This window comes from Hippopotamus amphibius, chromosome 4, assembly GCF_030028045.1.
Source record: "Hippopotamus amphibius kiboko isolate mHipAmp2 chromosome 4, mHipAmp2.hap2, whole genome shotgun sequence".
In the NCBI taxonomy this organism is placed as follows: Eukaryota; Metazoa; Chordata; class Mammalia; order Artiodactyla; family Hippopotamidae; genus Hippopotamus; species Hippopotamus amphibius.
In genome coordinates, this window is record NC_080189.1 from 47320923 (window position 1) to 47334505 (window position 13583).

A 13583-nucleotide genomic window follows, 5' to 3' on the forward strand; every position below is an offset into this window, starting at 1 on the left:
TATGTACTTTCTTGCAAACATGCTACAAGGAGGAAAACCAGATCATTAGAAGACTGCATGTGCACACTGGAATCAAGGGCTGACTACCTGCTGCAACCTGTCTTCAACATCCAAGTAAGCATGATAAGATACATTCTCCTACTGACAGCATAGAAGATGGGATCCTTTTCCCTCACTTTCATTACAGCACAAGTTCCCTTCAAAATTGACTCAGTCTTTGGGACTGACATGTACACACTGCTATATTTAAAGTAGATAACCTACAAGGACCTACTGTATAGCACAGGGAACTCTGCTCAATATTCCGTAATGACCTATATGAGAAAAGAATCTAAAAAAGAGTGGATATATGTATATGTATAACTGAATCACTTTGCTGTACAACTGAAACTAACACAACATTGTTAATCAACTATACTCCAATACAAAAAAAATTAAAAAAAAAAAAAAGAAACTGACTCAATCTTTCTTCAAAAATTATTACTTTAAAAGAGTAATATTCACATCTTACTCTGTCCACGGTCAGTCTTCTTTTCGATGATTTTGTAAAGCTCTGTTTTGATTCACTATATAGGTTTATAATTAACTCTCAGAAGACAAACTTATTTCAAGCTACACCTTCAGATGCACATGCACACACATAGTACTAACTACAAATAAAACAAAACAAAGATATCTTAAATACAGAGTTCAATCACAGAAGTCTAAAATGAAAACTGAACATTATATGATGTAAAACATGCTATCATCTGGTAGTTTAAAGACCAAGAAAATCAAGAGTAAAAATTCGCTATCAATATTTATTTCACCTTTTTGTTTCTTTTGAAATACTTTAGAAGATGAGAAACAAGGAAACAGAGACTCTATGCTCGTAAAATTTATACTACATTCACAAGGCTATGCATCGAATTACTAGGTCCATGAATTAAACAATGAAGCCCAGGAAAGAGGGAAAAGTATATGAAGCAGGCAGTCTCTAACTTAAGGGCTATCTACCTACCTACCTACTTACCTATTTTATCTATCTATCTATGAACACTCATTGTGCCATTCTGAACTTTTTTTTCCCAATCTGCCAAAAATACCACCTGCAAATAGACAACCACTCACATCACTCTGAATCATTCCCTGCCATGATTGCCTTGGGCCTCCTACCTTAACTTCTGCTGAGCCAGTTGCCTAAATCCTGAGAGCTTCTACCTGGCCAGTCAATTTCCTTCTTCAGTTGCCAGGACTTGGGTATCTGAATATATTACAGATTAAAAAACAATAAGAGGGCTTCCCTGGTAGCACAGTGGTTAAGAATCTGCCTGTCAATGCAGGGGACACGGGTTCAAGCCCTGGTCCGGGAAGATCCCACATGCAGCGCAGCAAATAAGCCTGTGAGCCACAACTAATGGGCCCACGCTCCGCAACTACTGAAGCCTGCGTGCCTAGAGTGTGTACTCCGCAACGAGAAGCCTCTGCAATGAGAAGCCCGTCTACCACAACGAAGGCTAGCCCCCACTCTCCACAACTACAGAAAGCCCACACGCAGCAAAAAAGACCCAATGCAGCCAATAAATAAAAATAAATAAATCTTAAAAATAAAAATAAAAAACAATAACAATATTTCTGTAGGCTAGCCTGGTAAATCAAACCAACATTTAGAATATCATCTCTGTGAATATGAATTTGAAACTTTGAATCATCAAGTTATATTCAAATTTCTGGAATTCATTCTATTTCGGAGTTTGACTATAAATATAAATCCAGCCTGAAAAACAAGCCCAACTATTCTCCTTGCTAACTGTGAATGCTTATAGACTGTTAAATTAATATATACTGAACAAATAAATTTTAAAACTGTAGATCTAGCTACTTTAGGAAAGGCTACAAAAGGTTTATGTTAATGAGCACCACACTGAATAAAATTCTTGTTTGAGTATTAACACAATTTAGAGGCCTAATCTCCCTAATGCTTCTCTCCCTAGAAAATCAACTTTTAGGAATTCAAATATGAAGTTGTGAGGAATCCATATGACCAAAAAGGATTCCGTTTCAGAATTCTCCAACTCACCTTGTTCTAAACTTCCTAATAATCCTAGATTATTGTTTAGGTGTTAAAGAGGTCAGCTGTCATGCAGGCTTATATCCTTGATAGGTCAGATTTTGGTGACTGAAGGGTAGCAGAATCTGCTAACCTAAAATATGCTTCTTTGGCATAAAGATTATTTTTTAAATGACTGAGAAATAGCAGACTCAAGAGAAGCTCTGAAAGCAGAAGCTACCCTTTTGTAAGGGAAATTTACATTTTTTAAAATTTTTTATTTTACATTGGAGTATAGTTGATTAACAATGTTAAGTTTCGGGTGTACAGCACAATGATTCAGTTATACATATACGTGTATCTGTTCTTTTTCAAATTCTTTTCCCATGTAGGTTGTTATGTAATATTGAGCAGAGGAACTCTTCATTTGCAAAGGTGTCTCCTTCTCAGTACCAGGAAAAGAAGGGCTCCAAATTACAAAAAATTACTACAAGACAATCTTACCAATGGAGAAGGCACTAACTTATATCCGCATAACAAACCTCTTATCATGAATTTCCTGGTAACCCCCCCACAACAGGCCTCCCCACCCTCACTACTTCTTTGTCTTTAGCTGAAGATGGTATTTAACCCCACATTCTAAACCACCTTGGAGATCTGCTCATCTTCCCCTGGGTACCTCCTATGTATACAGGAGGTATACATGTTAATAAACTTTTATTATTTTCCTCTTATTAATCTGTCTTTTATTCAAAAGGGTAAAGGGATTATTTTTTCCTCCCCTACAGGGCTCTGCCTTCAAAACCTTTAGAATTCCCATAGCCTGTGATGGGAAAGTACATTAACCAATCTGCCACCTCCAGCTAACCTAAAACAGTCAATTAAAGCTCCTCCTTCTTTTAACATAGTTGGCCATATATATTTATAAAGAAGCTGTTTTTACTTCTTGTTGTGAATGTTTATAGATGTTAATCTATAGTTAACAAATTAAAAAACTTTCAGGCCTACCTACCTTAAAGTAGGTAGCCATTCTTATGGCCGCAACTTTACTTTTTGCATTAAGTTTACTAACTTCTAAATTGGAATATTGTCAAATATTTAAAACCTTAATTCTTGGTTCACGGTATCCCCAAGCGGGAGGTTACATATCGCTCTTTAATCCACCAAGTTAAGTGATTTCGTCGAAAACTTTGATGACCTGAGCACAGTTAAATCAGGAAATTAAAAACTGCCAAATATCAACACATAAAAAGACTATATCCAAATACACTACACAAAAAGTAAATAAACAGAATACTATCTGCAAATATATGGTAAAAGGAAATATACTTGGCTTTTAAAATTCAAGGCCAGAGTCTTAAGATTTAAGGATATTTATTTTAAAAACACTGGTAATAAACATAATAATTATGGAGAGTAATGATAATAGAGTATGAGAAACAAGCCCAATCAATTTTACCTCAAATTCTGAACCTGAATAAAAATGTCTTCATTTCTTAAGTAACTGAATTTCAATAAGATTATGAAAAGTAGCCAATTCAATTTCCTAATGCAGAAAGGTTTATATATAATCAACAGGTACATTTACTATTCAAAGGAAATGCTAAAAGCTACTTTTAATTATTCACTGGAATATGTGAAAAAGTACTCAATTATTACTATAATGGTGTGGCTGAAGCAATACCTTAGCAAGAGAGAGATTCCTAAATCGTTTCGCAAAAAAGCTACTCAAAATAACATGTTCATTTCAATGCTAAATTTTACCCCAACAAGATTTATTGTAATCTGAGGAGAAATCTCAGATTACTAAGTGTTACTATCTTGATTAACGTTTCATTGATCCTAGGCTGTAGGATCCATCTGTTTTCTTCACCGCTATGTCCCAAGTCCCTAACACTATATACCTCATACCTGACGGGTACTCAAAAAACATTTGTTGGTCAAGAAGTCAATCTTTCAACTGGCTTCACTGTTTACTGATACTCTTCTTACTCATTCTATTTCAAACCAAATTTTACATTTGAAAAACGTAAAATTTCTCCAAGAATTTTGAAGTTTGTCTTTTTATCTGTAAAATTTTGAAAAAAAGCTCTCATTTTTCCTTTATTTCATTCTATTTATCTGAAGTCATGAATGAACTTTTTTTTTTTTTCAAGTCTATTTCAAAATGTACCAAGACTACACTGAAAAATCTCTCCTATAGTCGTGAATATCTGGAGATTGCAATCAGGTAAGAATGGCACAGCCAAAGCACCAACCTAATTAGGATACCAGTTAGCTCAGGACTCATAGGTAGTCCTTCCTGGCCTTTTAACTTTTACCTGAAACATGAAATTCATTAAAATCTAAGATAATTCTAATTTAAAGTACTCTTTTAGGGCACTGGACTTACCATTATAGGTTATTCTTGGCTTTGTTAAACACATCACAAGATGCAAATCCATTTCATCTGAGGGTACAAATTTTGAGCATACAGGGCACTTAAATCCTAAAAAGTAAAAGAAATCCATGTTACTTATTTTGAATATCCAACTGTATTTTTTTAAAAAGCCAGGAAGAAAAAGCATTTCAAACTTCAATATTATACTTACATGAATACACTACCTATGTGCAACTTAAGTTGGGAAAAGAGTTTATGACTATAATATCTGACTTAAATCAGTTTATAAACACCAGCAGTTTATAAACACCACTTACTGTTTCAAATAAAACAAGCTTAAATGAGGAGAATTTGGTTCACTACAAAACTCTCGCATCCTGGTTCACTACAAAACTCTTGCATCCTTTTCTAATGTATGGGCCCAATCATTCTCATTTCTAATTTTTTACATTAATCTGAACTTATGATTTCATTATAATACCTTTGTATTCTGAGCATCCTTGTGGAAAGTACCTTTCCCAGCTTGGTATAGTACAATTTGAGTTGCAAGGTTTTACAGCTAGATAGTACCTTAGAAACTACTCCAATGACATTTTAAAATTTATCTGATGAAGAAAGTGAAGCCCTTCACAGAACAGCAAATCAGGTCTAGAATCTAAGACTCTTGACTCCTAGTATAGAGGTGCCATACCACACTACTAAAGTCACAATGCAAACAGCAAATACCACCAGAGCAGATTTCTCAGTCAATTTTGACACAGATTATTAGCTAGTTTCCTACAATATTCAATCTGCACTATTTGCCTGAAGTACTCTATTAAAAATAAACTGGTACGGGACTTCCCTGGTGGCACAGTGGTTAAGAATCTGCAGAGACACGGGTGTGATTCCTGCTCCGGGAAGATTCCACATGCCATGCAGCAAGTAAGCCTGTGCTTCACAACTATTGAGTCTGCGCTCTAGAGCCCATGAGCCCACGTGCCAGAATCACTGAAGCCCACACGCCTAGAGCCCGCGCTCTGTAACAAGAGAAGCAACTGCAATGAGAAGTCTGTGCACCACAATGAAGAATAGCCCCCGCTCACCACAACTTGAGAAAGCCCGTGAGCAGCAACGAAGACCCAATGCCATAAACAAACAAACAAACAAACAAACAAATATTTTTAAAAAACTGGTAGACTGAAGGAGGGACTATGTTATGCATTCAGCTCTATCCTGCTTTCTCACTTACCAAGGGTAACTGTCCATCCATGGTTCCTTGCTGTTTCCCTGCTGACCTATTTCTCTTCTCCAACATCCCCAACCTGCTTGAGCAATGAACTGATCCAAGAAAGTCCATTTATAGTTTGGTTAGGAACTAACAAATCAGAAGTGGCACAAAAAGATGGTCTGGACCAATTCGTTTTTCTTGGAAATAAGAGTAAGAAACAGCAAGAAAGTACACTGGCCACCTGTAGACAGCTGAAGCAAGAAAGGTCACATGTAGGTAAAGGTAAGAGAGACTGGGGTGGGGTGTGTCCATTCTGGGTCATGTGTAGGCTCTATTCTATAAGAGAATAGAAATCATCAGCAAGCACAGGAAAATGCTTCACATGGAGATCTTAGAGCAGATGTGCAGAGAGAAGCAAAGTGCTACGAGAGACAACAACTAATAAGAAGGGTGATTGTGGGGGTAGGCCAACAGTCCCTAAAGCTGCCTCAGATTTTGGTAGCTCTCTACTTCTAGTATATGTGTGTTCTTAAAGACACTCTTCTCCCCTCTGTCATGACATGAAACTCACTGCAACCCAACAAGTCAAACTAGAGACATACCTTGTGCACAGCTTTATTGAACAGGAAAATGTTTTGGCATGGGTACTTAATCCAAGTATTCAACTTCCTAAATGAAATATAAGTTTTTGAGCACTGTTTTTCACACTGTATTAAATACATTTTAAAAGAAAGGAATAAAGGTATGTTTGCTTCCTGCTTCTTGAAAACCACCAAAATGAAAAAGAAAAAAAGCAAAGGGGATTAATCTAAAATTAAACTACAAAATAGCTATAATCCCCAAACACAGAGTATACCAATATGGCAAAACATGGGTCAAATGGGGAGAAGACAAAGAGACTCTCAAGCAGCATTCATATTTCCAGGACCAATAACAATCTTTTGCTTAGAATTGTAAAAACTTTCTTCCCTTGAAGTTAAACAGGACAAAAAAAAAAAACGTAACCAATTTTCTAACTACTGATCAAAATCATCTGAGTACTGGCACATAAACTCTAAATTATCAAACAAAAGTGCAATACCATGAACCACTGACAGCCATCCAACTATCCACTAAGTAGAGCCTAAGGAGAGAAACTATGTATAAAGAACCACTGCATTTCTAGTTAAATACAATAAATTGATGCGTTTCTTCCTCCTTATACCTAAAACCAATTAAAAGAATAAATATAATAAAATAAGATAAAGAACTTGAAAGGAGACAGATGAGAACAGATGAAGGAATTAACAGGACTGAGAAAACAGACATCCTAAGTGTCTGCAGAAGTAAGCCAATTCTCACTACATAATTCTCAAAGGATTTAGAATCTATACCTCCAATAATTTCCCAAGACAATGGTGAGGCATGAGGTTAAAATCCAGACTGGTTGAAAGACTGAATAAAAAAGATCCCCAAGTCTCCAACCCATAACATATAGCCAAGCAACTACAGTTCTCCAATTAGAGAAGAGAATGAAAGTTTTGTACTGGGGGGGGGAGGGAACGACACCCAAAACAGATTGGCTTGGGGACACCAGGCACAGCAAGGGGAAGGGAAGAAAACAAGGCAATAAATAAATATCTACATATAGAAAAGGGACCTTCCAACCAATCTCTTCATCTCTACCAAGAAAAACTGGTAGATTCTTCTCTTAAAAGTTCCACAGAATGAAACAGCAAGATCCCTGTCTGTTGACAAGTCCTAATCTTACATATAAAGCTTCCAAACAGCTTTTCAGAGCTTCTCTCATAAACATAAAGCAATTTTTAAATTTGCATATGAAAACAGCAGAAACAAATTCAAAAGACTAATGAAATTACAATTTTTATCACAAAAGGACAATATCCTTAATATACAAAGAACTTGTAAAAAAAAAAAAAAAAAGAGGAAAACCAAACACCTGTTAGAAAAATGGGCAAAAGTTTTAAACAGACATCTCACCAAAAAGAAAGCTATGCAACTAACCCTTAAACAAATGAAAAACTGCACAGTGTTAGAATGAAAGCAGCACTTTCCTCTCAAGCTCTTCTGTTTATTTCTTTACTCTCATCTTAGTGGAATGAGGAGGCAGGAAAAAGAAAATTCACTGTGTGTTTAATTCACTGTGTTTTAACTAAAACTCCAGGTGGTTCTTTGTACATACTGTTTTCTCTCCCTGGGCTTTACTTTATCTCTACATTAAGATATCATTACTCATCCCAATTGGCAAGAACTCAAAAGCCTGACAACATGTTGGTGAGGCTATGGAGAAACAGGTACTTTCATACGTTGCCAGTAGGAGTGCAAAATTGTACAACCTCTACAGAGGGTAATTTCACAATATCTAACTAGATGACATGTGTATTTACCTGCTGATTCTGCAATTCCAATTCTAGGATCTCTCCTTGAAGGTATGCCCACAACAATATCAGAAAACACATGCACAGATAGAGGATTATGGGATGATGGCAAACTAGGAAGGAAGCACTGAGGGAATCTACCTCCCCACCTAGACAAAAATTGAATAGGCAGGATTTGTCTTAAGTAACTATTTTGGAAGTCTGGAAACTATTAAAGGCTTGCAACTTCCAGAGGAAGGAGGACTTAGACAATACACTGGTGAATTTCAGCTCTTAGTACAAAGGTAGTCACCCATGCCCCCATCACCAGCCACATGGCAGGCAGTGGTGCACTTGTTCCTAGAGCACCTTGCACACAGCTGATAGGAGTCAGGGTAGGAAACCGACCCTGTGCTCCAAATACTGCGAATTTGCACTCTGATTGCTGATTGCTTCATCTGATCCAGAAGGTACAAAGAAAAAGGCAGTCACTGTTGTTGGACCTCCCTCTATTGTTGTAAGCCCCTTCACCTCTGGCTGAAGAGACCTCAAAGGGATTTAAAGGGATTGTGCCTCTCCATCCCTCTTCATTTTTCTCTTTTACTCCTTTGGGGAGCCAGACATTAAAGACTAGCACATTTCAAAACAATTGCTTATAGGAGGAAAATTAGAAAGTGAATACGCACACTCAGGGGAAAAGAGTCAGAAAAGGCCTAAGAAGTTTATACCTCAGGAATGATCCTCAGCATAGAGACAGCCTACAATACCCCCAAAAACAGTAATAAAAAACAGCAGACCCCAAGGAAGGGGCAGAATCTGATTTCTAGAGTTACCACAGTATTAGATTTAAATGTCCAGTTTTGAGAAAAACAAAAACAAACAAAAAAACAAGGCATACAAATGAACAGAAAAGTATAGCCCATTCAAAGGAAAAAAAAAAAAAAACCCAGCAGAAGCTGTCCCTGAAAAAGACCTGATGCCATATATACTAGAAAGACTTTAAAATGCCTGTCTTAGAGATGCTCTAAGAACTAAGGAAAAGTGTGAAGAAAGTCAAGAAAATGTTGTATGAACAAAATATCAATAGATAGAAAAAAATGCAAACCAAGAAGAAATTCTGGAGCTGAAAAGTATAATAACTGAAATGAAAAACTCACCAGAGGGTTTCAAAGGCAGATTTGAACAAGGCAAAGAAAGAATCAGTGAACGTTAAGATAGGGCAATAAAGTTATCATGTCTGAGAAACAGAAGGACAAAAAGTTTGAAAAAAGTGAACAGAGTCTAAGGGACCTGTGGGATACCAACAAGCAGACCAAAATATACATTTGGGAGTTCCAAAAGAATAGAGAAGGGAATAGAGAAAATATTTGAATAATGGCTGAAAACTTTCCAAATTTGATGAAAGACGAACATCTGAGAAGCTCAACAACCGCCATGTAAGATGAGGCCACACCAGGACACATTATAATCAAACTTTCAAAAGACAAACAGAAAACACTGCAAACAGAAAGAGAGAAGTGAGTCATTACATACAAGGGAGATTCAATAAGATTATAAGCAGATTTCTCATGATAAACTTTGGACTCTAGAAGACAGTTGATGGATATATTTAAAGTGTTCAAAGGAAAAAACTGTCATCTAAGAATCTTATATCCAGCAAAACTTCTTCAAAAGTGAGGGAGAAACTAAGAAATTCCCAAACAAAAGCTGAGGGAGTTTGTTACCACTACACCTGCCCTACAAGATATGTTCAACGGAGTCCTACAAGGTGAAACGAAAGGATACTAGATAGTAACTCAAAGCCATATGGAGAAATAAAGATCTCAGTAAAGGTCTTCAGGTCAAGGGAAATCGTTTACAAGGTGCTATACTGGAGGAACTACACCTGAGAAGCTTCAACCATATCTGAACCTGACTTAAATAACAATATTCTGGACTTCAAATTTATGCCTTAATGGGATGAGACTGGCTGGGTCTTAGGAAGAACGTGAGCATGCTTTACACATGGAAGGGATGTGAGTTATGGTTGCTAGAAAGCGGACTATGGTACATAGTCTCCAAAGACAGTTGCTGTCAATTTCATGCATCCTGTTCCTCACATTAAGGAGTCTAACTCTCCTCCCCTTGAATCCTGGCCAGCCTTAATAACTTGCTTGATCAATGGAATGCATAACTGATGTTCTGGTATTTCTGAAATAAATCTTAAGAAGGCTCGAAGCTCCCATTTGGGCCTTCTGGGATGCTCACTTTGGGAACATACCCTCTCAGAACCCAGCTGACATGCTCTGGGAAGTCCCAGGCACATAGAGAGGTCATGGGTAGGCATTCCAGCTGACAGCCCAAGCTGAGCTCTGAGCTAACAACCAACATCAATTGCCAGGCATACTGAGTGAGCTACCCTGAATGGTAACTCTGACTTTCAGATGACTCCAATCCTAAGTTCCAACTATAGCTGCTTGATAAATTCCAAGTGGGAAGCCCATCTACTGATCCTAGCTTACTCACAGAACCTCAAAAGATAATACATTTATGTTTTAATTAAAACACACACAGTAATTTACTGTGGCACTCTTTGAAATAGCATAATATTGGAAACACATAAGAGATTTGGTGAATAAACTATTATGTATCTATGCAATGGAGTTACTATACAACTATAAAAAAGAAATGAGAACAGTCTCTATAAACTGATATGAAGAGATACCCACGCTATATCAAGTGGAAAAAACAATGTGAAAAAGCAGGCATATGTTATGCTAGCTACTGTGCAAGAAAGAAGAGTAAATAAGAATACATGTGTATGTGTATATCTGCAAAAAAGAAAAACAAGGAAGGATAAATTTCAAATTAAGGTTTATACACAGGATACCCACAGGTGGTAAATGAGAATGCAGTGAAAGAAAAACTTAAGGTACTCCTGTGTTCACCTTTTAAGAAAGTTTTTTTTTTAAAGTATCTATTTATTTGGCTGCACTGGGAAATACAGTTTTTGACTTTCAAACAATATTAATAATATAATGTATTCAAAAAGTAAAAGTAAAAAAGGATTAGGGAAAAGTCCCTAGTAGAACTAAATATAAATGGAAACAAATGGGGCTTCCCTGGTGGCACAGTGGTTAAGAATCCACCTGCCAATACAGAGGATATGGGTTTGAGCCATGGCCCGGGAAGATCCCACATTCCGCAGAGCAACTAAGCCCATGTGCCACAACTACTGAGCTCTGCTTTAGAATCTGGGAGCAACAACTACTGAGCCCACGTGCCACAACTACTGAAGCCTGCATGCTTAGAACTGTACTCCACAACAGGAGAAGCCACCGCAATAACAAGCCTGTACACTGCAATGAAGAGTAGCCCCCACTCTCTGCAACTACAGAAAGCCTGTGCGCAGCGAGGACCCAATGCAGCCAAAAAATAAAAATAAATGAATATTAAAAAAAAAGAATACCTAACACCATACACAAAAATAAACTCAAAATGGATTAAAGACCTAAATGTAAAACCAGACGCTATAAAACTCTTAGAGGAAAACGAAAGAAAAATACTCTGACATAAATCACAGCAAGATCTTTTATGACCCTAGAGTAATGAAAATAAAAACAAAAATAAGCAAATGGGACCTAATGAAACTTAAAAGCTTTTACACAGCAAAGGAAACCATAAACAAGATGAAAAGACAACCCAAGGAATGGGAGAAAACAGTTGCAAACGAAGGAACGGACAAAGGATTAATCTCCATAATATACAAACAGCTCATGCAGCTCAATATCAAAAAAAACAACCCAATCAAAAACCGGGTGGGGAAAAAAAAGGGGGGGGCAGAAGACCTAAACAGACATTTCTCCAAAGAAGACATATGGATGGGCCAAGAGGCACATGAAAAGATGCTCAACATCACTAATTATTAGAGAAATGCAAATCAAAACTACAATGAGGTATCACTTCACACCAGTCAGAATGGCCATCATCAAAAATCTACAAATAATAAATGTTAGAGTGTGTGTGGAGCAAAGGGAACCCTCTTGCACTGTTGGTGGGAATATAAATTGGTACAGCCGCTATGGAGAACAGCATGGAAGGTCCTTAAAAAACTAAAAATAGAACTATCATATGACCCAGAAATTCCACTCCTGGGCATATACCCTAAGAACACCATAACTCAAAAAGACACATGCACCCCAATGTTCACTGCAGCACTATTTACAAGAGCCAGGGCATGGAAACGACTTGAATGTCTATTGACAGATGAATGGATAAAGATGTGTACGTATATATAATGGAATATTATCCAGCCGTAAAAAGAAATTTGGTCATTTGTAGAGATGTGGATGGACCTAGAGTCTGTCATACAGAGTGAAGTAAGCCAGAAAGAGAAAAACAAATATTGCATATTAACGCATATATATGGAATCTAGAAAAACGGTACAGATAAACCCATCTGCAGGGCAGGAATAGAAACGCAGATGTAGATAATGGACAAATGGACACAGAGATGGAAGGGGAGAGTGGGGTGAATTGGGAGATTAGGTCTGACATAAATACGCTACCATGTGTAAAACAGATAGCTAGCGGGAACCTGCTGTATAACACAGGGAGCTCAGTTCAGTGCTCTCTAGTGACCTAGATGGGTGGGATGGGGGGCGGGGATCCAAAAGGTAGGGGAGATATGCATACATATAGCTGATTCACTTCACTGTAGAGCAGAAATTAACACAATGTAAAGCAATTATACTCCAATTAAAAACAAAAACAAAAAAACCTTACACAGGAGTCACCCTTCCCCAAGAGTCTTTCTCTAAAGGCTACAGAATGCTCCACCTCAATGCTGATTTAATCATCCCCTCCCTTTGTATCTCTTCTGTACTTTGATGGCACGTCCAATACTGCAGTGTAGCACATGGTACTCTAATTACTTAATTGTATGTCTACCTTCCTTACTAACTATAATGGTCTAGTGAAAATACAGTCTTTGACTTCCAAAAGACCTGAGTACCAACCTGGATATGTAGTTTCTACTACACACAAACTGTGTGACCCCAGGGAAGGCAAGTACTTAAGCCATCCAGGTCTGATTTTCTCCCTATAAAACACTGATAATATCACTTACATATTGGCAATCTGATGAGGATTAAAGATTACAATAACGTATACAAAGTGCCTAGAGCATAGCAGGCATTCAATAAACAATGACTATTATTTATTGAAACTGTCCCTTTTTCAACTTTTAGACAATTCACTTATTTTTCCTTAAGTTCTTAAAACAGTACAGTTCTAAAATGACATCCTTTAATGTTAAAATCCAGATCCTTCCTGTAACAATTCAATGAGATGTATCTGCCATATCAAAGTTACTTTATATAGTAAAATAAACACCAACAGCACCAATAACTGTGAATACCTGTCCCTTTTCACTTTGATGACTAAGGCAAAAAGATTCTTCTTTATATCTCCTGTGGCCCAACCCTACACTTACTTAGTATTTGTACATTGCTTCCTTCTTCCACAAGCAAAAAGGACTGCTCCTACACTCAAGTCTGGTAAATATAGTAGACCCTCTGTATAAGCAGGTTCTGCAGTCGCAGATCCAAGCAACTGGGATCAAAACAT

General features: G+C 37.2%; 1 protein-coding gene across 2 annotated transcripts in view; it reads right to left on the reverse strand.

Moving 5' to 3' along the window:
* ZNRF2 (zinc and ring finger 2) overlaps positions 1-13583 on the reverse strand; it is a 100756-nt gene that overhangs the window by 34904 nt on the left and 52269 nt on the right. The window contains exons 2-3 of one of the 2 annotated variants that reach the window (XR_009053297.1): positions 4422-4517; positions 1156-1243 (exon numbers count right to left, since the gene is read on the reverse strand). Coding sequence is in view for 1 of the 2 variants with exons in the window: in XM_057732739.1 (XP_057588722.1) it covers positions 4422-4517 (96 nt within the window). In the remaining variant the exon portion in view is untranslated. The remainder of the gene's footprint in view (positions 1-1155; positions 1244-4421; positions 4518-13583) is intronic. The other variant, XM_057732739.1, reaches the window with a different exon arrangement.